General features: G+C 45.8%; 1 protein-coding gene across 2 annotated transcripts in view; it reads right to left on the reverse strand.

The window, feature by feature from the left end:
- Positions 1 to 8,291: 8,291 nt before the first annotated feature.
- The window catches only part of LOC120320320 (UDP-GlcNAc:betaGal beta-1,3-N-acetylglucosaminyltransferase 7-like), a 34,880-nt gene continuing 15,180 nt past the window's right edge, over positions 8,292 to 27,991 (reverse strand). Inside the window, exons 1-2 of one of the 2 annotated variants that reach the window (XM_039369941.1) lie at positions 24,053 to 24,173; positions 8,292 to 10,591 (exon numbers count right to left, since the gene is read on the reverse strand). In XM_039369941.1, coding sequence (XP_039225875.1) covers positions 9,394 to 10,591; positions 24,053 to 24,066 — 1,212 coding nt within the window. In that variant the 5' untranslated portion in view covers positions 24,067 to 24,173 and the 3' untranslated portion in view covers positions 8,292 to 9,393. Of the gene's footprint in view, positions 10,592 to 24,052; positions 24,174 to 27,991 lie in introns of those variants that run through there. The other variant, XM_039369942.1, reaches the window with a different exon arrangement.

Genomic DNA, 27,991 nt, shown 5'->3' on the forward strand with positions numbered 1-27,991 from the left:
GAGGAGGAGAAGGAAGACAGTGGGGTCCTTGGTGCTCTCTGAGCTGGGTGGGTTTGTTGCAGACATTTCATTGCCCAACTAAGTAACATCATCAGCGCCAGCACTCTTACAACTAATGCTGTTATCTCAGTTTGGGTAATGAAACGTCTGCAAGGAAACCGCCATAGCTCAAGAGGGCACCAAGGACCCCCCCCCCCCAGACAGTTATTCTTTCTAGTTGCACGTGACCATTAGCACGGGGGTCTTCAAATCTGGCCCTTTGATGACTCGTGGACTTCAACTCCCAGAATTCCTCAGCCAGCCATGCCTGGGTTGGTTTTTTTTCCTTCTACTAAAGCGGAGAGATTGCAGAGGAAGGGATTACAAGAGAGTAAACAAATTCTTGCTGGAGAATTCTGGGAGTTGAAGTCCACAAGTCCCTAAAAGGGCTGAGTTTGAAGACACACACACACACACCCCGCCATAGAGGAACAGAAAAACAGGTACAAGAAATTGATAGTGCCTTGTAAGGCCCTTATCCTTTAGATTACACGTAGAGGCAGTCCTCAAGTTACAACAGTTGATTGAGTAAATAGTCACAACGGCACTGAAAAAAAGGGGGGGGGGACATGGCCATTTTTCGCCCTTGGAAAAGCTGTCAAAAGAAACGAGGAATGCTTGCTCTGCTTTCTTTGGTTTTTGTCTCCAGAGGTTAGTGGCTCCAAGTCTCTCTCGGCAACTGGCTGGGAATCATGGAAGTTGTAGTTTGAGAGATCGGATTCGGAGGGAGGAGAGAGAATTTAGAGAAAATGCAGCCCTGGTGTGGACGCTGGAGAGAAATGCTCCCATTTCCCCACAAGGTGGCAGCAGAGCACTGAGGAACGAAGGCCTGACTGCTCAGTCGCAGGGTCAGCTCTTTTATGACTCATGGACTTCAACTCCCAGAATTCCTGAGTCAGCATAGCTGATTCAGGAATTCTGGGAGTTGAAGTCCATAACTCATAAAAGAGCCAAGATTGTCTACCCCTGGCTCAGCGTAACAACAGAAGTTTGTTACACTGAGAATAGGAAAGGAAAAAGGATGAAAAAATAGAAAAGGGAAGAAGAATAGGGGAAAAAAAGACAAAAAGAATAAAAGAGAGAAGCAATCTGGAATGAAGGAGAAACTTCCTAACAGGGAGGATAATCAACCAGTGGAACAGCTTGCCACCAGAAATGGTGGGCGTTCCATCCCTGGAGGTTTTTAAGAAGACATTGGACAGTCCCTGGTCTGAGATGGTATAGGTTCTCCTGCTTGAGCAGGGGGCTGGACTAGAAGACCTCCGAGGTCCCTTCCAGCTCAATTCTGTTCAAAGGAGAAGGGACAAGAATAGGAAGAAGAAAAAAATAAAAGATTAGGGAGGAGGAGGCCTTTGATCTCCAATGGAAATTGGAAAATTAGAATATAGAATAGAATATAGAAAATTAGACTAGAATAGAAAGTAGAAAATAACAATAATAGAACAGAACCTTAGAGGTCTTCTAGTCCAGCCCCCTGCTCAAGCTGGAGAACCTATACTGTCACAGACAGGTGAATGTCTAATCTCTTCTTTAAAATCTCCAGTAATGGAGCTCCCACGATTTCTGGTGGCAGGCTGTTCCACTGGTTGATTGTCCTCACAGTCAGGAAGTTTCTCCTTCATTCCAGGTTGCTTCTCTCCTTGATCAGTTTCCATCCATTGTTTCTCATCCTTCCCTCTGGTGCTTTAGAGAATAATTTGACCCCCTCTGCCTTGTGGCAGCCCCTCAGATACTGGAACACTGCCATCATGTCTCCCCTACTTCTTCTTTTCTTTAGACCAGCCAAACCCAAGTCCCGCAGCCGTTCTTCGTATGTTTTGGTCTCCAGGCCTTGGATCGTCTTAGTTGCTCTTCTCTGAATTTTTTCCAAACTCTCAACATCTTTTTTATGATATGGTGACCAAAACTGGCTGCAGTATCCCAGGTGTGGCCTCATTAGGGTTTTATAAAGTGGTATTAATACTTTGCGTGATCTTGATTCTATGCCTCTATTTATACAACCCAGGATTGTGTTAGCTTTTTGGGCTGCTGCTACACACGGCTGGCTCAACAGTCAAGTGATCTGTATTTGAGCCAGGTCTCACCCAATCTGTATTCGTGCCTTTGGTTTTTCCTGCCTAAATGTAAGACTTCGTTTTCTCCACATTGAAATTCCTTCTGTTGGATAGCGCCCATTACAGAAAATGGCTCAATTGTAAATCCAGGACTACCTGTGCTATGATGCGGCCACCTTATCTCTAAATATCTGCGCTCACATTCTGTTCACACTGTGATATGTTCCTTCCTTTGCACAATACAATGAATCATAAATTACTCAGATGCCAATAAAACCTGGTAAACGAGGGAAAAAAAAAGATCATCCAGTATAGTCAATCCTGTGTGCAAATACAGCTAGAACAGTGGTTCTCCACCTGTGGGTCGGGACCCCATTTGGGGTCAATCGACCATTTCACGGGGGTCGCCAAACAACGCAGTCCGCCATTTTTTTTCCCCTTTTCCTTAGCTGTGCTACTCCTTTTTATTCTATTGGCTTTCGAAAGCCAATAGAACAGACTCTCTTGAATAGAGTCTAATTCTATTGGCTTTCAAAAGCCAATAGGAATTGTCCAGGCTGTCTCTGCCCTGCTGAGCCCACCTAAAGTCCCATTCTGCAAACGGTGCTGTACCAGTTGAGTAGTCCTCAACTTACGACCGGTTGAGTAGTCCTCGACTTATGACCAGTTGGGGGTCGCGGCATTAAAAAGGTTGAGAACCACTGAGCTAGATAATGTAGGAATTCTCCAGCCATGATAATGTTAGTATTCTCATCTTCTTTGGAAGTTATATTGAAAGGAACTTTTTTTCTTTAGAGCAGTGGTTCTCAACCTGTGGGTCGGGACCCCATTTGGGGTCGAACGACCATTTCACGGGGGTCGCCAAACAAGGCTGTCCGCCATTTTTTTTCCCCTTTTCTTTGGCCACACCCCTGGCACCTGGTGATGTATAAGTAGTTGGGGGTCACCACAACATGGGGAACTGTATTATGGGGTCGCGGCATTAGAAAGATTGAGAACCACTGCTTTAGATGGAAAAAAATCCACATTTATCTATATAAAATCCATATAAGGAACAGTTGCTGCAGTTGGATCTGTCTAGTTTAATGAAAAAAAGGATTAAGGGTGACATGATAGCAGTCTTCCAGTGTCTCAGGGGCTGCCCCAAAGAAGAGGGAGTCAAGCTATTCTCCAAAGCACCTGAGGGCAAGACAGGAAGCAACAGATGGAAACTCATCAAGGAGAGAAGCAACCTGGAACTAAGGAGAAATTTCCTACCATTGAGAACAATTAACCAGTGGAACAGCTTGCCACCAGAAATTGGTGCTCCAACACTGGATTCTTTTAAGAACAGATTGGACAGCCATTTGTCTGAAGTGGTGGTATAAAGTCTCCTACCTGAGCAGGGGGTTGGACTAGAAGACCTCCAAGGTCCCTTCCAACTCTTTATCTAGATTTTCTATTCAAACTGTCTGGAGTTGTCAAATGCTTTGCTGAAGTCAAAGATGTATTACCTCTCCAGAATACCCCCAATCTACTAAGGATTATAGAATCTACCACTATTACTACACTCTACTACTAATTGTTCAGAACAGTGGAGGAATTTAGTCTGGCAAGACTTGTTCTTGACAAATCCACAACGGCACCCGATAATTAGTGTCATTTTGAAAAGGGTTACAGTGCTCTTTATGCGCTGCTCTCTGCAACCTTTCCTGGTAATTGACGTCAGACTGGATTGCAGTTCCTCTGTTTTGTGTACATGCGGGTGTTTTGTGTATGGGTGGAGAACGGGATATTTGTCCTAGAGACGTTGTAGGCTTGTCACCTTTTTTCCAGATAAGGTGAGCTGTTTCACAACCTTAGCAACTACAAGAGTCCGCATTTATCCAGCTTGCTACTCAAGAGAGCCTGGCGTCCTCAAAACGTTTCGCTTGAAATCAAGATATATTTACCTTTCCAGCCTCTCCAGTCTACTAAGGCAATTGTTCAGAAGATTGGAGGAAGTTAGTCTGGCAAATGGACTGGGGAATTCTGGGAGTTGAAGTCCACACATCTTGAAAGCTGCTGAGTTTGAGAAACAGGAAAGTTGACAAATCCGCATGGCCCTTCCGGGCTGGTGGATAGAAATTTCATGTGGTCCTGAAGCTTAAAAGTTAAAAGCCGAGAGTCATCTACCCTTGCTGAGGCCTTGCCAAGGATAACAACCCAGTGAAATACAGCTAGTCCCTCACACATGACCATTAATTGACTTCCCCATTTCTGTGGCTAAGAGAGACATTTGTTGAGTGAGTTTACACCCTTCCTTGTTGTTAAGTGAATCACTGCAGTTGCTCAGTTAGTAACACGGTGGTTAAGTGATTCTGACTTCCTCATTGATTTTGGCTTCTCAGTAGACAATCACATGACCCCATGGGACACTGCAACCGTCATAAATACCAGTCAGTTGCCAAGCATTTTTATTTTGATCACAAGACCACGGCGAAGCTGCGACGGTCGTAAGTGTGAGGAACGGTCAACGGTCCCTTTTTTTCCCAATGGTTTTTGCAACTCCAAACGGTCACTAAGCAAACTCTTGTAAGTTGGGGACCACCTCTATCAAGGGGCTATTTGGCATTTGGTATCACGACACGCCTTTTTTTTCCAAACGTAAAATTTTATTAAGAAATCAAAATATTAACAAATCTGGTTGTATTCGTACATGCGGCTTCGTCACATCATAGCAACACAGATCTTGTCTCTCACACACACATACACCCCGGGTGTACCTGCCATAAATAATATTCCCCTATGTTGCAGGTACCTATAAATTTAAAAAGAAAAAGAAAGAAAAAAAGAACAAAGGTGTGGATTTTCTCAAAAATAGAGATCCGTGCAGAAATCTTCTGCTAAGTCTGAAAATGGGAGTGGCCTTCCCTCCCCCCTTCTCGTGGGGAGGGGAAATCACAAATTAAAATTTCACAATTCTGCACGTTAACTGGTCCAAAGTACACGGAACGTCTTTTTCTTACAGGCCAGACCTGCTATCGGATTGTTTGAACAATTAATCTCCCCAGAGAAGAATATCGTATTCAACGCACAATCCAATATTGAGATTGGATGCTAAAAATGGCGCCACGTCATGGGTTTTTTTTTTTTTTTTTTGCACACAACTGTGTAAGCACCCGTGGCTCTTTCACACTCGCGAGACTCACGGTCTTCGCACGCCGCTCACAATCGTGCATGTCGGCTCCACCCCAAACGGTCATTAAAGTTGCTTTGCGGTCATTAAAGTTGGGGGGGGGGCGTCAAAGCATTCCCTCATCCAATGGCCCGCTTCAAAAATGACCTGCATTTGGGGTTTTTTGGGGTGTGTGTGTTGTGTGTATGTGTCTGAAATACAAAAGTTGGGCTTTAAAGCAGGGGTGTCCCACCTTGGCACCTTTTAAGATTTGTGGACTTCAACTCCACAGTTCCTGAATTATCGCCGGCTGCTGTAGCTCCGTGAGACCCCCTCCAAGGGACACAAGCCAACATCATAATGCAACCCCCAAGAGAAGTTAGAGATCCTGATTGCTCAGCTTCTAGCCAGGCCTGCAGCGGAGCACTGGACTCCACTGCTAAAAGATGTGTCTTGAGCATGTACGAAGTTCTCCCCATCTCTGGGCCCAGAGGGTGACATGTCTTGACGGAAGTAGTTTTCTGGAGGACAAGAAAGGAGAGAACGGAGACAAATGGACACCGGCAGAAAGGATGGCCTTGGGGAGTCCTTTACGCCCCGGGGCAGGGAAGAGGGAGAATTAAAGATTGCAAAGGGATCCAGAGGTTGCCTAAGATCACCCCTTCCCCATCCTCAGCTTTGAAACCCCCCCCCCCAATACCACAACTGAACCCCAAGCTCAGTTGCAGCCGGTTTCCAGCAATGTCCTGGTTAAGAGGGGAGGGTGGGTGTCATTTGATCCTTGCACAGAGCTCCCCCACCACCCCAATTTTGCAATTCCAGCAAGGCCACTCCTTGGACCCTCCCCATCCACCCATTTTTGCAATGCCTCCAAGGTCATTCCTATGATATACACACACACACACACACACACACACACACACACCACCTCCACCACCAATCCATCTCCTGGCCAGCATCTGTCTGGATCTGCTGCATTTCAGAAGCCCCTTTTGCAAGACCGGGAAACGCCCAGAATTTCAAACCACACCTCAGCCATGAAACTTGGCTTTGTAACTTAGGCAATAAAGTCCCTCTTTGTGCCTAGGGTTCTCCGTCAAACAGCGCGGCCTGGCCCCCGTTTGAAGAGTCAGGCCCGGGAGAGGAAGTATTTATCAGCTTTCATCCATCACTTGGGTGGCAGCCTCTCAAGGTTTATTTGCAGGAGGGGTGGTGGTGGAAGAGACTGGAGGGTCCAAACTGTTTGTTCTGAAGTGGGACAGCTCTGTTTGGGTATGTGGGCCTCTACCACAACCTTCTCTGAGAAGCCAAGCCCAGGGTTGGGTTCAACTACAAATGCCGTCAGTCTGCATTTGGCATAGCTGAGAACTCCGCCATGGTCAAACACGCAGAATGGCCTCGCAAGAGGAGATCCACCACTCTCTGCCGTGTTGGTTTTACTGGTGCCCGGCTGTATTTTGTACTTTACGTGTCATTGTATCTTGCAGGAGTAGGCTCCTAATCCAATGGGGTCTAGGACAATTCACTCTGGCCAACTCATCAGGGTGAACTTGTCACAGCCAACTCATCACGGTCAACTCGTCATGGCCATCACGGCCAACTCATCACAGCCAACTCGTCACGGCCAACTCGCCATGGTCAACTCGCCATGGCCAACTCATCATGGCCAACTCGCCACGGCCAACTTGCCACAGCCAACTCATCATGGCCAACTCATCACAGCCAAGTCACCATGTCCAAGTCACCATGACCAACTCATCACAGCCAACTCACCATGGTCAATTCACCATGGCCAACTTGCCATGGCCAACTCATCACAGCCAACTCACCATGGCCAACTCGCCATGGGCCAACTTGCTGCGGGACAATTAACAAAATAAATATTTTAATTTTTATCATTCATGTCATCCGTTCTTTAACGATTTCATCGTTCACTTTTGCATCCTTGCTTTAATGGTTCCATTCCACCGTTTCTTCAATATTGTAGTGGAACACTTAGCCCGTGGCGAATTGCCTGTGGCAAGTTGGCCATGATGAGTTGCCCGTAGCAAGTTGGCCATGACGAGTTGACCGTGGCGAACTGCCACAGACCCCCATTGGACTAGGAGCCACTCCTGCAAGATACAATGACACGTAAAGTACAACGTTCAGCCAGGCACCAGTAAAACCCAACCCTGCAGAGTGTCGTGGGTCTCCTCTCGCAAGGTCTGGAGGAGGAGCCAACCATGGAGAAGATCAAGGCCATCAACCCTCTTTCGGAGTTACTCTCCTCGTGTTCATCTCCATGGGTATGCACTCCTAGACTTGCCTCCAGTCTCTGCTTTCCCAACCCTCATGGAGATTCAAAGGGAGAACCTTTTGAGAAGGTGGGAAATAGGAAGTCTTCAGCAGAGAGGTTGAAGAGCTTGTCCACTTAAGCTTCTCCTTGCCACTCATTGGGAGAATTTGCCTGGCTGAAAGGTAGACGGGGAGGCAGTGATCCATGCAACCTGAGGTTCTCCAGATGTTGCCCAACAGTGAGGACCTCTGAGAGCTCAATGTCTGAAGTTCTCCTTTCCTTGATAGACCTATGCCCGTGCATAGGCCGAAACATCTACACAGGCTTTGATGAGTATGTTGGCACCACAACTCTGCTAGGTAGGACACAACCATGTTCACCTTTTCAGCCAGCCAACCAAACCCTGGTCCTCCCTTTCTGATGGTAACAGAAGGTTCTCCATTGCCGTGAGAAGGCAAAGTTAATCTTCTTCACAAGGAGCCTCTTAGCCATGTGTGCCTTGAACAAATGTGTATCACATTGCCAAATCCGAACCCACAATTGGTGATCTCCCATCTACGACGGCTCTCATCCCAACTGTATTCCTGCGTCTACCAAATTTGTGGGCAACTCCAGCCCAAGAAGAGGACAACAAGTGGTCCTCAGAAAGAGATAGACTAGGCCAGGGGTCTTCAAACTTGGCCCTTTTATGACTCGTGGACTTTAACTCCCAGAATTCCTCAGCCAGGCACGCTGGCTGAGGAATTCTGGGAGTTGAAGTCCACAAGTCATAAAAGGGCCAAGTTTGAAGACCCCTGCTTGTGGACTTCCAACTCCCAGAATTCCTCAGCCAGGCACGCTGGCTGAGGAATTCTGGGAGTTGAAGTCCACAAGTCATAAAAGGGCCAAGGTTGCCTACCCCTGGACTAGGGGTCCCAATCCCTGGGCCACAGCCAGGTACTGGGCTGTGACCTGTATAGACCTGTGCTGTGCAAGCAGCGGACAAGCGTTCTTGTGCTCGCACAGCTCCCTTTGTATGAGCGGCGGACGGTTGTGCTCGCACCGCCCAGTTTGTGCGAGTGACATGTGTACGCACACTTGCCGCTTGCGCAAATGGAGCTGCACACGTGGAACCACCTCTCTCACCCCCTCCCGCTGCCACTGATCCACAAAGCCGGGAAAGTTGAGGACCACTAATTGCATAGATTGCAATTAGGTAGTTTTAAGTTTGCAGAGATTTGAGTGACAGTTGCTCTGCTAAGTGGAGTGGGGGGTATAAGCTGGTAGGGTGGATACTCCCCCCCCCCCAAAAAAATCTTCTCTACTCAAAGAAGCAAATCTACACAACACACTATCCGGGGATGACTCCATAACACACGTCGGGATCTTATTGATCTCTTTTTTTTTCTTCTCCTAAACAGATTTTTTTTTTTTAAATTCAGCTTTGAAAATGCACCCATTATCTTCACACCCTCACACATACGCACAAACACACACACACCCTCACAAAGCTAGAAGTAAATGTCTTAGCTTTAGGACCAGCCTCCAGCTGTCAAGCACATCACAAAAAAAGAGCGCCATTAAAGGAAGGTGTAAGCTACTCCACTGTCCAACGTGGGGTAAAACATCCTTCATCTGGCCGATTCCCCATCAATTCAAGTTTTTTTTTTTTTCGTATCCTTCAAAAGCCCCACAGGGGAACAAATAATATATGGCACCCCCGCGAAAAAAAAGACTGCTATTTTCCAATTGTTTCAACAAACCCCTTCCCTCCTCCTCTCCCATTGGTCAATGTCGCCCTGCTTTCAACTTCATTAGAAGAAGGGAGAAAAAAATCGGATAATTCCCCCCCCCCCAGGATCTTTGGGGTCTCTGACGATCTTCTTCCTTGACCAAAATTGGAGGCGCTAAAGGATGTTGGCTTTCTGGGAGCAGGACAAATGTTTATGAACCAAATCCCACATGTTGAGCAGGTCAGGCGGCTGAAGTTTATGGACCACCAACATGCTTTTGTAGAAACACGGTTCCCGGTTCATTTTGCTGTTCTTGTTCTTCACCAGGCCGAAGGTTTTGAAGCCAGTGTGAGCCACGGGGGCCACCTTGAGGTCCTCGAGACACATCCCCAGGTAGACGTCGTCGATGGGGTACAGCTCCCGGTTTTCGGAGGCTTTGTGGAGACGCTTGGCCAAGGGGCCGTCCATCACGAAGCCCCCTCCGCCCGCGTAGGGCGGGTAGTATGTCTTGCTGTACAAAGAGTCAGGGATGTAGTACTTGTTCTCCTTCTTGCGAATGGGCTTCGCCTTGACTAGGACATCGCCCACAAAGAGGTCCCCTCCTTTCTGATCCTTGAGGAACTCCAAGATGTTCTCGGGACTCACGAAGACATCGTCGTCCCCCTTGAAGATGTACCGGACGTGGTGGCAGTAGATGTTGAACCACTTGAGGAAATGAACTTCCTTCAAGGTGAGGTTGAAAAAGGTATCCAGGAAGTCCCACTGCAGGATGTCGCCGTAGATCCGATCCTCGTACTCCAAAAGCTTCTGGTAGTTGGGACGCTCTTCTTCTTTGGAGGCCACGCCCAGGAGGAAGAGGGTCTTGATTTTTTTCCCATCCAGCACTCGCTCTTGACCCCACGTCCGACGGATAGCTTCCCGGCGATCGTGCTGCGTTATGACAGACTTCACCACCACGAGCAGGTCAATCTCGCTGCTGCACTTCTCCGGGTGGTTGATGAGGATGGGGAAGTAGCGACAGTGACGGTAGAAGAGAAACTGCTGGAAATGGGGCTCCAGGCTTTTGAACCAATCCTCCCTGGTGAAGTTGAGGTTGGCCGTGCAGTTGGTGGCCGCGACGTCCCAGGATGTCACCACCTTCTCGGTGGCTTTGACGGCGGGCGGAGGGACGTCCACCGCCTTTTTCCAGAAATTGTTGGTGAGGGACATCACCTCACCCCTCTTCTGAGTTTTGATGGTTTCCTCTTGGGAGGAAACAGATTTCTGAGGCTGGCTCTGAAAGAACTGGTTGGGAATGTTGCCCTTTTGCAACAGCATCATCGTTACTACTAGCGCAAAGGAGAGAAGGACACTTTTGTAGATGGTCTTCTTCCTGGGGTGAGGAAAACAAGAGAGGAAAGAATTGAGGTAAACATCTACCCAAATGTTCTTGCAAAGGTACAATCCTAGCGCTGGAAGGGATCTCTGCTCAACCCTCTGCTCAAGGCAGGAGGCCTTATACCAGGAGTAGGCAACCTTGGCTCTTTTATGACTAGTGGACTTCAACTCCCAGAATTCCTGAGCCAGCATGGGGGAACTATGGCCCCCTCATGACTGGTGGACTTCAACTCCCAGAATTCCTCAGCCAGCATGGGGGAACTATGGCCCCTTCATGACTGGTGGACTTCAACTCCCAGAATTCCTGAGCCAGCATGGGGGAACTATGGCCCCCTCATGACTCACGGACTTCAACTCCCAGAATTCCTCAGCCAGCATGGGGGAACTATGGCCCCCTCACGACTCGTGGACTTCAACTCCCAGAATTCCTGAGCCAGCATGGGGGAACTATGGCCCCTTCATGACTGGTGGACTTCAACTCCCAGAATTCCTCAACCAACATGGCTCAGCTTGGAAACCTCTCCCTTTCCCCTCAGCATGGCAACAACGGATCAGACCCACAATCCCGACTGCAAACGTCCTCCATGCAAGACACTCAGCTAATGGCAACAACGGTCTTCGGCCTCCGAGATTTATGCTCTCCACCCAGCTGGCACCTTGCCCCAGCCAGTCCAATTTCCTCCCGGATCCCATCAATCGCAAAGGGGGACAAAGGACAGTCAGGCTTCTGTTTGCAGGCTGGGACTTTTCCGCAAATAGAGGGAGGCCTGTTTCCTAGCTGGCAGCCCCCCACCATGCCGGGCAAGAGAAGGAAAAAAGGCAGGGAAAGGGTGTGTTTTTTTCAGCCGTGGGCTCCAGATTGCGCAGGGAAGATTAGCAACGCAAGCGTGCCCACCTAGCCAAGTGCCTTTCCCCCTTTCATTCCGGTAAACACTCATACAGCTGGAAGGGGGCCTTGGAGATCTTCTAATCCAACCCCCAGCTGGAGAATTCTGAAATATGAAAGTCCACACATCTTAAAAGTGGCTGAGAAATATGGCCTTAGAGCGGGGGGGGGTGTCTTCAAACTTGGCCCTTTTATGACTTGCGGGCTTCCAACTCCCAGAATTCTCCAGCAAGAATTCATTTACTCTCTTGTAATCCCTTCCTCTGCAATCTCTCGGCTTTAGTAGGAGGAAAAAAAACCAACAACCTAGGCATGGCTGGCTGAGGAATTCTGGGAGTTGAAGTCCAGGGGGGTCTCTTCAAACTTGGCCCTTTGATGACTTGTGGACTTCAACTCCCAGAATTCCTCAGCCAGCCTCCATTTTGTTTGTTAGATTTAAGACAGGGGTTTTCAAACTTGGCCCTTTTATGACTTGTGGACTTCAACTCCCAGAATTCCTCAGCCAGCCTCCATTTTGTTTGTTAGATTTAAGACAGGGGTCTTCAGACTTGGCCCTTTGATGACTTGTGGACTTCAACTCCCAGAATTCCTCAGCCAGCCATGCCTGGGTGGTGGTTTTTTTCCTCCCACTAAAGCGGAGAGATTGCAGAGGAAGGGATTACAAGAGAGTAAACAAATTCTTGCTGGAGAATTCTGGGAGTTGAAGCCCATAAGTCATAAAAGGGCCAAGTTTGAAGACACACACCCCCCGCCTTATCCGTGGTTGAGATGCATTGTAAGTTTTGGAGAACTTTCTTGAGGCCTCTAAAAATATCAGACGAGCATCTCCAACTCGTAATTTAATGGCCCAACGTCTCCATTTTTCCTAACAAAAATATGGAGTTGATTAGAAGCCTAATATAGAAGATGGACACCACCCAGCAGGGTGCAGGGATCTGACCGTAAAGACGGAGCTCAAATTACAGGGAGTTCTCGACTTACGACGGCAATTGAGGCCAAATGTTTTGTTGTTAAGTCCGACATTTGTTAAGTGAGTTTTGCCCCGTTTTACGACCTTTCTTCCCACACTTGTTAAGTGAATCACTGCAGTGGATAAGTCAGTAAAACGGTTGTTAAGTGGATCTGGGTTCTCCCGTTGACTTTCCCCGTCAGAAAGTGGCAAAAAGGGGAACAGACTTTGCCTTCTCAATTATTTCCAAATTTGTGGGTCTTCTAGATAAATTTCACCGCCATCATCTTTGAAGGGGTGCTGATCATTTCACTTGCCAGGTTGTAAAAAGATTTAGGGGGTGCTAACCCTTCCTAATAGAATAGAGTAGAGTAGAGTAGAGTAGAGTAGAGTAGAGTAGAGTAGAGTAGAAAGACAATAGAATGAAATATAGAAAGAATAGAATAGAATAGAATAGAATAGAATATGGAATGGAATGGAATGGAATAGAACAGTGGTTCTCAACCTGTGGGTCGGGACCCCATTTGGGGTCGAACGACCATTTCACGGGGGTTGCCAAACAACGCAGTCCGCCATTTTTTTCCCCTTTTCCTTAGCTGTGCTACTCCATTTTATTCTATTGGCTTTTGAAAGCCAATAGAATAGACTCTCTTGAATAGAGTCTAATTCTATTGGCTTTCAAAAGCCAATAGGAATTGTCCAGGCTGTCTCTGCCCGGCTGAGCCCGCCAAAAGTCCCATTCTGCAAACGGTGCTGCACCAGTTGAGTAATCCTCGACTTACGACCGGTTGAGTAGTCCTCGACTTACGACCGGTTGGGTTTGTGGCATTAAAAAGGTTGAGAACCACTGGAATAGTAGGAATGAAGAATAGAATAGAATGGAATGGAATGGAACGGAACAGAATAGAGCTGGAAGGGGCCTTGGAGGTCTTCTAGTCCAGCCCCGTGCTCAAGCAGGAGGTCCAAACCTTTTTTTACGGAATCAATAATTGTGCAAAGCTTTGTTCTGCCAACCGATTCTTCCAGTAACAATTTATTTTCTTTTACTTATCTGTTTAAAAACCCCAATAAAAGACACTTGGCACATCATGGGAAAGGATTGTGGAAGTCTCTTTCCATCCTTAATTACAGATTGTCATCGTTTTTGTACCAAGAAATAAAAGGAAATTAAGATACAGGTGCGGTATCTTTGTGGAGAGAAACTGAGATAAGGAATGCAGGTCCAGAGGGACACCAGTCTCGTAGGTCATAAAGTAGATTAAGCAGACCCGACATAAAGTAGATTAGAGTTCATTATATTACAGTCACGGTTGCAAAGTTAGCAAAGAGATTCAAGGAAATAAATCCAGGGGAAGCCCCGAAGAAGACTGTTGCAAAGTCAGAAAAAAATGCAATTAAAAAAAAAAAAAAGCTGACCAATCAAACATCATCATCATCATCATCATCAAGTTGGAAGGGACCTTGGAGGGATTGTCCATTAGGACTCCGAGGTCCCTCTCACAATTGCTACTATAAAGTTGGAAGATACCTGGAGATCATCTAACCCAGGGGTTCTCAACATTGGCAACTTTAAGAGTTGTGGACTTCAACTCCCAGAATTCCTGGGAGTCCACCAGTCATGAGAGGGCCATAGTTCCCCCATGCTGGCTCAGGAATTCTGGGAGTTGAAGTCCATGAGTCATGAGGATGCCATATTTCCCCCATGCTGGCTGAGGAATTCTGGGAGTTGAAGTCCATGAGTCATGAGGATGCCATAGTTCTCCCATGCTGGCTGAGGAATTCTGGGAGTTGAAGTCCATGAGTCATGAAGGAGCCATAGTTCCCCCATGCTGGCTCAGGAATTCTGGGAGTTGAAGTCCACAAGTCTTAAAGTTGCCAAGGTTGAGAACCCCTGACCCCCCTGCTCAGGCAGGAAGTTAGTATTAGTTTGTGACTGCTGGGTGTTTTGACACACAGCGCAAGGGGGGGGCAACACTTACAATGGCTGGAAGTGCATTATCAATTCTAAAGTAACCTTTCCGAGGTCATCATCAAACGGCCGGTCAAGGACTAGCGCTACAATAGCCTCTCTTAATGACTTGCCTCTTTTCATGTAGTCCTTGACTTACAACGGTCCATTTAGTGACCGTTCGAAGTTACAACAGCACTGAAAAAAGTGACCTAGGACCATTTTTCTCACTTACGACCGCGTTCACGTGATCAAAATTTGGGGTTCATATTTATGACAGGTTGCAGCACCCCGGGGGTCACGCGATCCCCTTTTGCGACCGTCTGACATACAAAGCCAGATGAAGCCAGGTAAATTTAACATCTGGAGGGGTGTCCATCAGCTGGGATAACAGAAGTATACAAACACTTAATTTTTCCCCCTATTGATTTAGTTGCCTTATTTAGCCTGCGGCAGCAGCCAAAAGAGCCAAGACAATCCTGGGTTATATAAACAGAGGCATAGAATCAAGATCATGCAAAGTATTAATACCACTTTATAAAGTCCTAATGAGGCCACACCTGGAATACTGCAGCCAATTTTGGTCACCATATCACAAAAAACATGTTGTGAGTTTGGAAAAAATTCAGATGAGAGCCACTAAGATGATCAAAAGTCTGGAGACTAAAACATACAAGGAACGGTTGCGGGATTTGGGTATGGCTAGTCTAGAGAAAGGAAGGACTGGGGGTAACATGATAGCAGTCTTCTAATATTTGGGGGGCTGCCCCAGAGAAGAGGGGGTCCACCTATTCTCCAAAGCCCCTGAAGGCAGGACAAGAAGCAACGGATGGAAACTAATCAAGGAGAGAAGCAACTGGAATGAAGGAGAAACTTCCTAACAATGAGGATAATTAACCGGTCGAACCGCATGCCTCCAGAAATTGTGGGGGGTCAAACCCTGGAGGTTTTTAAGGAGAGGTTCCATAGCCATTTGTCTGAAATCGTATAGGTCTCTTGCTTGAGCAGGGGGTTGGACTAGAAGACCTCCAAGGTCCCTTCCACTTCTATTCTATATTATATTTATTTGTTCCTTCACCAGCTCATCAATTTCCTACGGAAACCATGATGACGTGGCTTGATTCCTTCTGTCTTATTAGCACAGGGAGACTTCTGATTGTGTAGAGCAGGGGTCCCCAACCTTGACCACTTTAAGACCTGTGGATTTTAACTCCCATGCTGGCTGGGGAATTCTGGGAGTTGAAGTCCACAGGTCTTAAAGTGGCCATGGGTGGAGACACCCAGCGTGGAGGGAGGCCCAGCTGACCACAGGCCATTTCCAAAACCTTCATTTCATTTGCACACCATGCAAACAGGGCGGCAAGCATGCGCACAAGGCTCTCAGTGATGGCAGTGCCTGTGTGAGGTTTGTAGCGCCAGCGCTGCCAGGCCCGCATCAATGCCCTCCCCAGCGCGAGGATCGTTCCGTCGCCCCCGAGGATCGCGCTGTGGCCTGCAAAGATGCTGTCCCAGTGCGAGGATCGCAGCGCCAGCCCCGTGCAAGGATTGTACCGCAGCCCACAGTGATGCCGCCCAGGTGTGTGACTCCCGCCACAGCCCACTTGCCACTTACAGTGCTGCCACTGCCCCAAAGGTTCGTGGCAATGCCGCCACCCGCACGATACTAGTGGCGCTGCCACCGCCTGCACAAGATTCACGTCAATAGTGGCACCAGGGGAGTGAGCACGCAAAGAGGCTGCGGCCCATAAGTTGGGGACCTCTGCTTTGGAGCTTGAAAAAAATCAACTAGCATGGCTCCCCAGCAACTTAGCTGTCTCTTAGATCAGAGGTCCCCAACACATGGGCTGCAGCCCACCCCTGGGCTGTGGCCTTTTGGCCACTGGGCCGTGTAAGTGGCTGACCAGTGCGTGCGTGCATGCATGCACCCACACTCATTTTCCTCTCATGCCAGGGCTAGCCTTGACACGAACCTTGCAGTGATTCTCATGCCGGTGCAACCCTTGCCGTGATTCTTGCGCTGGCGCTATCCTCGGTGTGACCCTTGTGCTTGTGCTAGCCTCAGTGCAACCCTCACACCAGTGCTTGCAGCCCCATTGACAGAGCATGTATGCTCACGGCCCTGTTCGTGCATACGCTCGCACAGCTACATGTGGGGGTGTGCGCATGCACGCACCCGTAAAGGTCTGTCCCTCCCTCTCCCACCAGGCCACCAACCCAGATTTATAGGGGAGAAGATGACCCTCATTGCATTCAGGGATAATAAAAGTGCACCAAGACTTTGCTGAACATAGGTTGGCAAACCAAATATTGGGACAACCAGCTCCACTCTTACAGCATGAAGTGGTACCGATCAGTGGAACCAAGAAGCATCTCATACAAGGCATGTTTATGCCCATCCTGTGTCAGCGGTGCCAAGCGTGGATGCTTACAAACGAAACACAAGCAAAAATCACCATGGAAGTGAGATGTTTGAGGATGGTTGCTAAAGGGCACCCGAGAAACGAGACCGTCAGAGAAAGGACATAGAACGGATCTGAAGCCTTATACAAAAACCACAAATCAAGTGGTTTGCTCACCTGTGTGTGTGTGTGTGTGTGTGTGTGTGTGTGTGTATAGGTCTTTGGTTATTTGGGTTTTTTCCTGCGTCAAATTGGAAGTATATATGGGATATTTATATATATCTTATCTGTTGGGTGAGACACCCAGTCTACCAAATATAAATCAGTCTGTTCTGCCTTTCGCTCCAATCTAGGAGCATGTTTTTGCAGGCAGACCTCACATACTGTGAACACTATAAATTCAAAATTTTGTGGCTGACAAAGAGTTAGTGGGAGACTAGTATAGCTATTTCAGGCTCATTTTGCCCTCATCAGCTAGTTACACCCTTCAGGGATGTTGCCTAACACGCAAGCTGCCCAGGTTCAAATCCCTGAAGGGTGTGACTAGCTGATGAGGGCAAAATGAGCCTGAAATAGCTATACTGGTCTCCCACTAACTCTTTGTCAGCCACAAAATTTTGAATGTGTGTGTGTGTGTGTGTGTGTGTATATATATATATATATATATATATATATATATATATATATATACACATACATACATACATACATACATACATACATACATACATATATCCTAAATGGTTATAAAAATACGAATCCCGGTCATATTGTTCAATGATGCAATCTTCGATCTCCGGGAAGAGTATACTCCAGTTATTTATTGTTAAAACAACATTTAAAACAATAAAAACAGTTATATACAAGAATTAAAACAACTTAGCTTTCGCTAGTCCTCTAGGTCATGCCACATGGAGGGGGGAAGCCTACTCTGTGCATGGCTAGAGGCACTCCCAACTTTTGCATAGTCATAAAAGTTCTCCCATCTTCCGACACGCCGCAGCTCAAGCAAACTTGAGACAATTCAGCCACGTTTATGAACGCCGGGTTCCATAAATTATTCTCCGTGATAAGACGAGGAAACCGCCTCGTCTATCACGGGGAATTAATTTATTGAACCCGGCTTTCATAAACACCTGAGTAATTATGCCCAGAGAAACTCAATTTCACTGAGGGCCGCATCAGCATTGCGGTTGCCCTTGGGGGGTCGGGTGGGTGTGGCCAGAGTGGGTGCAGCCTACTGGGTGGGCGTGGATGGAGTGGGTGTGGCCTACTGGGTGGGCATGGCCAGTTCTACATCATTTCTTGTCAAGGGTGCCTATGGGGGGGCCTGGGCAGGAGTGGGACAGATCAGAGGGTCTCTGGCAGAAGGGGGTGGGACCGGGGCAAGCGCCAAGGCATGGTCCACCGGGGCAAGTGCCAAGATGGCCACCACAAAATTGTACATTGGCTTCTGACCGGCCTGGGCCAGGGCCAAGGCAGCGGGGGCCGTTCCCTCACTGTTTCCAGGATGGCTTCGCGGGCCACACATGAAACCACTTCGGGCCTTGTGTTTGACATGTCTGCTCTAGAATAAACAAAGGTCACAAAAATCTAGGTAAGGCGTGTCAAGCATGAATCAAACCACTTAAGAATATTATTTTAATTTCAGGCCTCAGTTACCGCAACCGACTTTCCCAACTGACTTGAAGCTGTAGCGGGAGGTTTGACTTCCTAATAGGGAGAGTCCTCAACTTACGACCACAGCTGAGCCCAAAAATTATGTTGCTAAGTGAGACATTTGTTAAGGGAGCGTTGCCCCCTTTTACGACCTTTCCCGCCACAATTGTTAAGTGAATCACTGCCGTTGCTAAGTTAGTAAGATGGTCGTTAAATGAAGCTGTCTTCCCCCACTGGCTTTGGGTGTCAGAAGGTCACAAAAAGGGGATCACGTGATCCTCCCCCGGGGGACACTGCGACCGTCATAAATATGAGCCAGTTGCCAAGCGTCTGAATTTTGAATATAAAATAGAATAAATATAGAATAGAATATAGAATAGAACTGAATAAAAATAGAATAGAAAAAATATAGAATAGAAAAAATATAGAATAGAATAAATATAGAATAGAATATAGAATAGAATAGAAAAAATAATAGAATAGAATAGAATAGAATAGAATAGAATAGAATAGAATAGAATAGAAAAAATATAGAATAGAATAGAATAGAATAGAATAGAATAGAAAAAATATAGAATAGAATAGAATAGAATAGAATAGAATAGAATAGAATAGAATAGAATAGAATAGAATAGAATAGAATAGAATAGAATAGAATAGAAAATATGGAATGGAATGGAACGGAATGGAATAGAAAAAAGGAATGGAATGGAATGGAATAGAATAGAATAGAATACAATAGAATAGAAAAAATATAGAATAGAATGGAATGGAATAGAATAGAATAGAATAGAATAGAATAGAATAGAATAGAATAGAATAGAATAGAATAGAATAGAATAAAAAAAAATAGAATAAAATAGAATAGAATAGAAAATATGGAATAGAATAGAAAATATGGAATGGAATGGAATGGAATCGAATAGAATAGAATAGAAAATGAAATGGAATGGAATAGAATAGAATAGAATCTGGAAGGGACCTTCAAGGTCTTCTAGTCCACCCCCACTCCCCCTCAAGCAGGAGAACTTATATACCCTCTCAGACAAGGGACTGTCCTGTCTCTTCTTAAAAACCTGCAGTGAAAAACGTCGTTAAGTGTGAAAAACGGTTCCAAGTCGCTTTTTTCCCACTGTCATCATAACTTCGAACGGCCACTCAATGACCCTGTCGCAATTCAAGGAGTACCTGCGCGAGGAAATCAGGAGAGGTTTGAGACGAGGAGCATGAAACGAAACTTAAACGTGTGCGGTTTAAGGGAGGGAAAAAAAAAAAAAACCCAACAATAAATTGTGAGTGAGATTGTGAGGAAATTTTTTTCCCCCTCCTTAAACCACACACTTTTAAGTTTCGTTTCAAGGTCCTCCATCTGAACATCTCTGTTCTATCCTGATAAAATAAGCGCTTGTGCACTTTGAATGGACAGAATGTTGTGTTATTTGGGGGGGGGCTGAAATTAAAATACAGGTGGTTCTTGGCTTCAAACCATTTGTTTTTTTGATCGTTAGGACCGTTTTTCACAGTTACGACCGTTGCAGCCTCCCCCCAGGTCACAGGATTCAAATTCAGAGGCTTGGCCACTGATTTGTATTTATGATGGTCACGGCGTCCCAGGGGGGGTTATGCGACACCCTTTTGCGACCGTTGCAAAGTCAACGGGGAGGAAGCCAGATTCACTAACCAGGTTGCTAACTCAACAACTGCAGAGATTCATTTAACAACTCTGGCGAAAAGATTGAGGGCAAAACACACTTAACAAATTGTCTCGCTTAGCAACGGAAAACTTTGGGGCTCAGTTGGGGGGGTCATAGAAGTTGAGGGCTGCCTGTAATTAAAATTCTAAATTAAAGCCATTTGTCTGAAATGGTATAGGGTTTCCTGCCTGAGCAGGGGGTTGAACTAGATGACCTCCAAGATCCCTTCCAACTTTATTATTATTATTATGGATCATCGCACAGTCAGCCAGATGTTCAGACTGGATTTGGCATTTTTGTCTACCTATCGAGTCCTTCCCAAGGACCTGGGATAGGCAGATGTGGATGTTTGATGGTATTGCAGATCTCGTTGCAGGATGGAAGTGGTTCCTAGTAAGGCCGCCTTTTGCGAATTTGTCAATGCCAATGGTGTTCAAGTGGTGCTCCAGTTGTTTTGGGATATTATTATTATTATTATAGAAAATGATAAAAGTTAAACTGCTCTGGGACTTCAGAATTCAAACAGACAAGCACCTGCAACATAACACCCCAGACTTAACAATTGTCGATAAGAAAGACAAAAAAGTCTGGATAGTGGACGTGGCAGTGCCTGGAGACAGCAGAATAGACGATAAAGAACTGGAGAAGATAACAAAATACAAAGACCTACAAATAGAAATAGAAAGACTGTGGCAAAAGCAAGCAAGGGTAGTACCAATAGTCATAGGCGCCTTGGGTGCAATCCCAAAACAACTGGAGCACCACTTGAACACCATTGGCATTGACAAATTTGCTATTAGTCAATTGTAAAAGGCGGCCTTACTAGGAACTGCTTCCATCCTGCAATGATATCTGTAATACCATCAAACATCCACATCTGCCTATCCCAGGTCCTGGGTAAGGACTCGATAGGTAGATAAAATGCCAAATCCAGTCTGAACATCTGGCTGACTGTGCGATGATCAATAATAATAATAAAAATAATCAACAATAATAATGAAGTTGGAAGGGATCTTGGAGGTCATCTAGTCCAACCCCCTGCTCAGGCAGGAAACCCTATACCATTTCGGACAAATGGCTGTCCAGTCTCTTCTTAAAAACTTCCAGTGTTGGAACATTCACCGCTTCTGGAGGCAGGTGGTTCCACTGGTTAATAGTTTCAGCAAGAGGGGATTGTACAAAATTATATATCTCTATATTTTGCAGAGGCAACTTAAAGAGGTGGCAAATAACCTTAATAAAAGAAACAAATACCGTATATAAAGCATTAAGACATGTGGACTTTAACTCCCAGAATTCTGGGCGTTGAAGTCTACATGGTCTTAAAGTTGGCCAGGTTGAGAAACATGGATTTAAACCCTCCCCAATGCCATGGAAATGCACCGATAAAACTCTGAAGTGTCTGTTTCAGCAATTGCAAAATGTTTGTTTTAAAAAAACTGAACTGCAAAACAGAAAGATATCACTTTTCTTCCTTTCATACAAAGTTGCCCTTGTGCATAATCTTTCTCGAAGCCACCAGAGAAAGGAAAGTCGAGGCGTTTCATTAAGGAGCATTGTGGCTTGTTCTGCGTCATGTGCGAACCCGGGTTTTGCTGCAATTCAACCCCCTCGCGATGGCTTAGGGTCCTGCGTAAAGCTGGCCAGTTGCAATTTGTTCTATTTGTTCGTGGGTAAACCAAGCCATTGCTTAGAGCGAGGCGCGAATGCAAGGCTTTTTCCAAGTTTAAATTAAAGTGACCCAGTTTAGAGCTGTCAAAGTACACCCAGTGATTCCAAACTTGGGATTAGGGGCACTGAATTAAAACAGAAAAGTGTTTTGCTACGGACCAAACCAAAGTTTCCGTCTTTGGCTGTGTTCACACAACAGCCAGGTCTGTTTAAAAAATAATAATAATTCTACATTTAGAAAGAAAACTCAATTTATTTCAAAACTTGGGAAAAAATTTTATCGATGGTTAGAGACATGTTAGAATATGAATAGGACTTAAAACTGAATTGAATTTTAAAATTGAATAGAATAAGTGATAGATCTTTAAGTTTTATTTTTTTCTTAGATTAGTAACATCTGTATTACGAGTGACTTTAAATACTAATGGTGATGATTAGAATTAGTTGATGAGTTATTAAGTATGAATAACTATTTAGAAGAATTTTACGTACTTATCAAATTTCAGTTATATGATTATAGTTAATTCTGCCTTTATAATTGTTTAGTATTATATAAATTATGTTTATTTAACATTTAGATCCAGACGGTAGCTTGTTTGTTAAAGCTTGGGATTATTATGGGGACTTGCCCAATTATTGTACCTACCTTTATCCTACCCCAAATTCCTATTTCCTATTTCCCCTATACCCCTATACCCATTTTACAGCCAAGCGGCCTCTCCCTTTCTTTCAGGAAGCCTTTCTCCCCCCCTCCCTCCCCCCAGGTCAAAAGTTTCAAAAGAAAAGCTAAGGAGAGAATTTGATCTACATTCAAATCTCCCCCTTCCTCCCCCAGGGATGGCAGACAGAGGCCACCCTCACCTATGGAGGGAGGGAGGAGAGAGGGGGGAGAAATGGAGAAAAGGAAGGAAGGAAGGAAGGAAGGAAGACAGACAGACAGACAGACAGAAAGACAGAAAGAAAGAAAGAAAGAAAGAAAGAAAGAAAGAAAGAAAGAAAGAAAGAAAGAAAGAGGGGAGAAAAGGAAGGAAGGAAGGAAGGAAGGAAGGAAGGAAGAAAGAAAGAAAGAGGGGAGAAAAGGAAGGAAGAAAGAAAGAAAGAAAGAAAGAAAGAAAGAGGGGAGGAAAGGAAGGAAGGAAGGAAGGAAGGAAGGAAGGAAGGAAGAAAGAAAGAAAGAAAGAGAGGAAAGGAAGGAAGGAAGTAGGGGAGGAAAGAAAGAAGAAAGAGGGAGAAAAAAGAAAGGGAGGGGAGGGGAGGGAAGGAAGGAGAGCAGAAAGTAAGAGGTAGGAAGAGAAAGAAAGAAAGAAAGAAAGGGAGGGAGGGAGGGAGGGAGAGGGGGAATGGGGAAAAGGGAGGAAGGAAGGAAGGAAGGAAGGAAGGAAGGAAGGAAGGAAGGAAGGAAGGAAGAAAGAGGGGAGGGAAGGAAGGAAGGAAGAAAGAAAGAAAGGAGGAAAGGAAGTAGGGGAGGAAAGAAAGAAGAAAGAGGGAGGAAAAAAGAAAGGGAGGGGAGGGAAGGAAGGAGAGCAGAAAGTAAGAGGTAGGAAGAGAAAGAAAGAAAGAAAGAAAGAAAGAAAGAGGGAGGAAGGGAGGGAGGGAGAGGGGGAATGGGGAAAAGGAAGGAAGGAAAGAAGGAAGGCAGGCGTAAAGGAGGAAAGGAGAGAGAGGGGGAAGAAGCAAGGAAGGGAGGGAGGGGAATAGGGAAAAGGAAGGAAGGAAGGCGAAAAGGAGAGAGAGAGGGAGGGAAGAAGGAAGGAAGGAGGAAAGGAGGGAGAGGGGCAGAAAAGAAAAAAAAAGCGAAGGAAGGGAGGAAAGAAGGAATTCGGAAAAGAGAGGGAGGGGAGAAGGGGAGCGAGGGAAGGAAGGAAGTCAGGAAAGGAAAAGAAGGAGGGAGGGAGGGAGGGAGGGGGTAAAAGAAGAAAGGGGAGAACGAAGAGGGAGGAGAGAGAGAGAAAGAGAGGGGGGGGGAAGGAAGCGAGCCTAAGGATGGCCGGGGTCCCTCCGGGCGAGCGTCTCCTCCCCCCCCCCCAGAATGACACCCTGGGGAGGGGGCGACCCCCTCCCTCCCCCCCTCCCCCCCATCTAGCCAGCCTCCTCCAGTCCCGGGCAAAGCGACCCCCCAAGCTTGCTCCCTCCGTCCCGCGCGGGTCCCCAAGAGAAGCCCCCCCCTCCCCTCCACCAGGGTCCCCGGCTTGGACGCCCCCTCCCTCCCCTCCCCTCCCGGGGCCCGAGCCCCTCCCCGGCGCCACTCACCAGGGGGGGCTCATGCTGGCCGCCGCTGCTGCCGCTACCGCGAGGATGCCCGGCGGAGGCGCAGCCGCTGCTGCTCGGCGTCTGCTTGCAACTGGCCGGTCCTCCGGCCGGCACTGCAGGGCAGGCGGGCGGGCGGGCGGGCGGCCAGCTCTCCTCCCTTGGCCGCGGGAAGGCGGAGCCCGGCCCGGCCCCACGCCTCGGCCGGTCACCTCCGAACCCCGCCCGGCCCGGCCCTTCTTAACCCTTCGGACGCCGCCGGCAGGTCCCGGAGCGAGAGAGAGGCGCCCGCGGGCGCCCAGCTGCTGCGCGGAAAAAGGGGAAGAAGAAGAAGCCGCGTCCCTCCCCTCCCCTCCCTTCCCCCCCAGGACCAGATTTAGCCCCTTGTCTCGCCTCGCCTTCCGGGGATCTGGAGGGGGATCCCCGGGGCTAAATCTGGCCGGGGAGAGAGGCAGCTGGTCCCGCGGCGGCGCCCGCCGTCGCCTCCTTGTCGAGGGTGGGCAGACCCGGAGCCACATCCAGACGACAAGGCAAGGGCCAGCTAACTCGTGTTAGTTTCACTGGAGGTTTTTAAAGAAGAGACAGGGCAGTGCCTTGTCTGAGAGGGTATGTAGGTTCTCCTGCTTGAGGGGTGGGTGGGTGGGTGGGGCTGGACTAGAAGACCTCGAAGGTCCCTTCCAGATTCTATTCTATTCTATTCTGTATTTATTCTATTCTATTCTATTCTATTCTATTCTATATTCTATTCTATTCTATTCTATTCTATTCTATATTTTTCTATTCTATATTTATTCTATTCTATTCTATATTTTTTCTGTCTGTTCTATTCTATATTCTATTCTATTCTATATTTATTCTAGTCTATATTCTATTCTATTCTTTATTTTTTCTATATTTATTCTATTCTATTCTATATTTTTTCTATTTTATTATATATTTATTTTATTCTATATTTATTCTATTCTATATTCTATTCTATTCTATATTCTATTTATATTTTTTCTATTCTATTCTTTTCTATATTTATTCTATTCTATATTCTATTCTGTATTTATTCTATTCTATATTTTTTCTATTCTATATTTTTTTTATTCTGTCTGTTCTATTCTAGTCTATATTTATTCTATTCTAGTCTATATTTATTCTATTCTATATTCTATTCTATTCTATATTTTTTCTATTCTATATTTTTTCTATTCTATTCTATATTTATTCTATTCTGTATTTATTCTATTCTATTCCTTGGTTTGGGCTTGAATGGGGCGGAAGAGGCAATATGAGGTAGGGGGTTAAGCTAGACAGGAAAATCCTCTTTCAGGGTTAGCCTCAGCCATGGGAGATCGCCAGGGGCACTAAACCTTGGCTACCTGGTTGTGGAATGGGGGGTTGTGTGAATGCAGCCGGACTAACCGAACTGGTTTTGCTTTGGAATAGATGAAGTCATCTCTGTCCCTCTGCCATTCGGGAAAGGCGGGGGTATCCATGCAACTATCCAGAATTTCCATGCTTGTAACCAGATTGTAACCTGCATTCGTTGCGCTAAATTGGCACCCGGATTCACACACACCTCACCGCAGCAGCCGCCATTAACACAATTCCAAAGAGCGGTGTTAAAAGTCATCTGTCTTGGTGAACACTTCCCCCCCCCTTAAATCTTTATTTGAAAGGTTTCTTTCCCTGGTCAGGATAGATGTGGGTTTAAAACTGGCTTGTACAACTCCAGAGAAAGACTTGTGAGAATTTCTCCTGTCTTCAAAGAATGAAAAAAACAGAGATGTCTTGACTTAGGCCAGGGGTCTTCAAACTTGGCCCTTTGTTGACTTGTGGAACGCTGGCTGAGGAATTCTGGGAGTTGAAGTCCACAAGTCATCAAAGGACCTAGTTTGAAGACCCCTGTCTTAAATCTAACAAACAAAATGGAGGCTGGCTGAGGAATTCTGGGAGTTGAAGTCCACCAGTCATCAAAGGGCCAAGTTTGAAGACCCCTGTCTTAAATCTAACAAACAAAATGGAGGCTGGCTGAGGAATTCTGGGAGTTGAAGTCCACCAGTCATCAAAGGGCCAAGTTTGAAGACCCCTGTCTTAAATCTAACAAACAAAATGGAGGCTGGCTGAGGAATTCTGGGAGTTGAAGTCCACCAGTCATCAAAGGGCCAAGTTTGAAGATCCCTGTTTTAGGCCATCTTGGTGACCTACCCAGGATCTTATGGTTAAGGAAAATGCAGGTTTTTTTGCAGTCTATATATAGATGTAGTAAGTTGCTCAGCAGGTGACTAGAGATGTACACGCACTCCTCAACGTACGAGCATAATTGAGCTCAAAATTTCCACTGCTAAGCAAAACAGCTGTTGTGTGTTTTTGCCCCGTTTTACAACTTTTCTTGCCACGTTGTTAAGTTAGTAACCTGGTTAACGGAATAAGAAGAGTTAACAGAGTTGGAATGGGACCTTGGAGGTCTTCTAATCCAACCTCCTGCTCAAGCAGGAAACCTTATAACATATCAGACAAATGGACATTAAGTGAATCTGTCTTCCCCATTGATTTTACATGTCAGGAGTTTGCAAAAGGTGATCTCATGATCCCGGGACGCTGCAACCGTCGTAAGTACATGACAGTTGCTAAGCTTCCTCTAGGAAGAACTTATAAATTTATATATGCATTAGAAATATTATACAGGGATTAATCTGTTTAATACTGAGGATTTAGACTTAAAAGAGAAATGAAAACTACTAGGAAATAAGTTTGAACTATTGTTTAGCCCAAATAATATAGATGAGGGACTTGAGATAACAAAGGATACTCTATTATTAAGGGGGTGGTGTACTAGGGCGAAAAACAGAAAATGTTTACGAAATAAAATAAGAATATATTTTAAGTAAGTCATATGTGCATTTTAGACATTATAATTTTTATGTAGTGAGATAAAGGAAATTTGGGTTACCCGAAACTCAAAGACTATGGATATTAAAGGTTAAATTGGAGTACTGCAATTAAAAACTAAAAATTAGGTCAAACTTAATAACAGGATATGGATATGGATAAGCAAAAAAAATGTATTGATAAAGATGATAATGAAGTTTTAACTAAGTTTGATATAATTAGACATTTACTAGCTTAAATACGATATAGCAAATGTTAAGGGAAAGAGGGAAGAAATATTTGATGATGTAACCTGAGATATGTACTAAAGATTTTGTTATTGAACTATTGACTAACCCAATCACCACGTTGCCTTCCAAATACTCAAATGTAAAACTGGAAAACCGATAAAATATTATATATATATATATAAAAGAAATATTGTACAGGAAGCCATATGTTAACTAAGCCAGGTCTCCCACAAAGTTGCTGATTAACAACCTTCCAAATCTTTTAAACTCAGAACAAAAATTAGAATGACTCAAAGGCTTATTTCAAACTGTAAACATAAATAAAGCAAACAGACAAAACTCAATGTAATCGTAATGATAACACTCACAGTACAAAGAAAGAGATTCAATCCACCTCCCTTGACTTAATCAACGCCCTCTCCGGGCTCAACATGTACACACACACCCCCACACACCCTTCAAGTGTTGCACACTAGAACCGGCACGGCCTTCAAGCCCACACCAAGGATCAGTTCCCCCTATAAAACAATATATCTGCACCCCATTTCTGTGTAGCTGCCCCCACAGGCAAATCTCTTTGCACTGGGGAATACTGTACATAAATTTCCTTTCCTCCCAGCTGTCTGGATGTCATTTTGGTGTATTCTCCTGCAATCCTGACTCAAAGCCACACTTGGAATACGGCATCCAGTTTTGGTCACCATGATGTAAAAAAGATGTTGAGACTCTAGAAAGAGTACAGAGAAGAGCAACAAAGATGATTAGGGGACTGGAGGCTAAAGCATATAAGGAACGGTTGCGAGAATTGGGTATATCTGGTTTAATGAAGAGA

The sequence above is a fragment of the Crotalus tigris genome, unplaced genomic scaffold (assembly GCF_016545835.1).
Source record: "Crotalus tigris isolate CLP2741 ecotype Arizona unplaced genomic scaffold, ASM1654583v1 scf7180000021321.634910, whole genome shotgun sequence".
Lineage (NCBI taxonomy): Eukaryota > Metazoa > Chordata > Lepidosauria > Squamata > Viperidae > Crotalus > Crotalus tigris.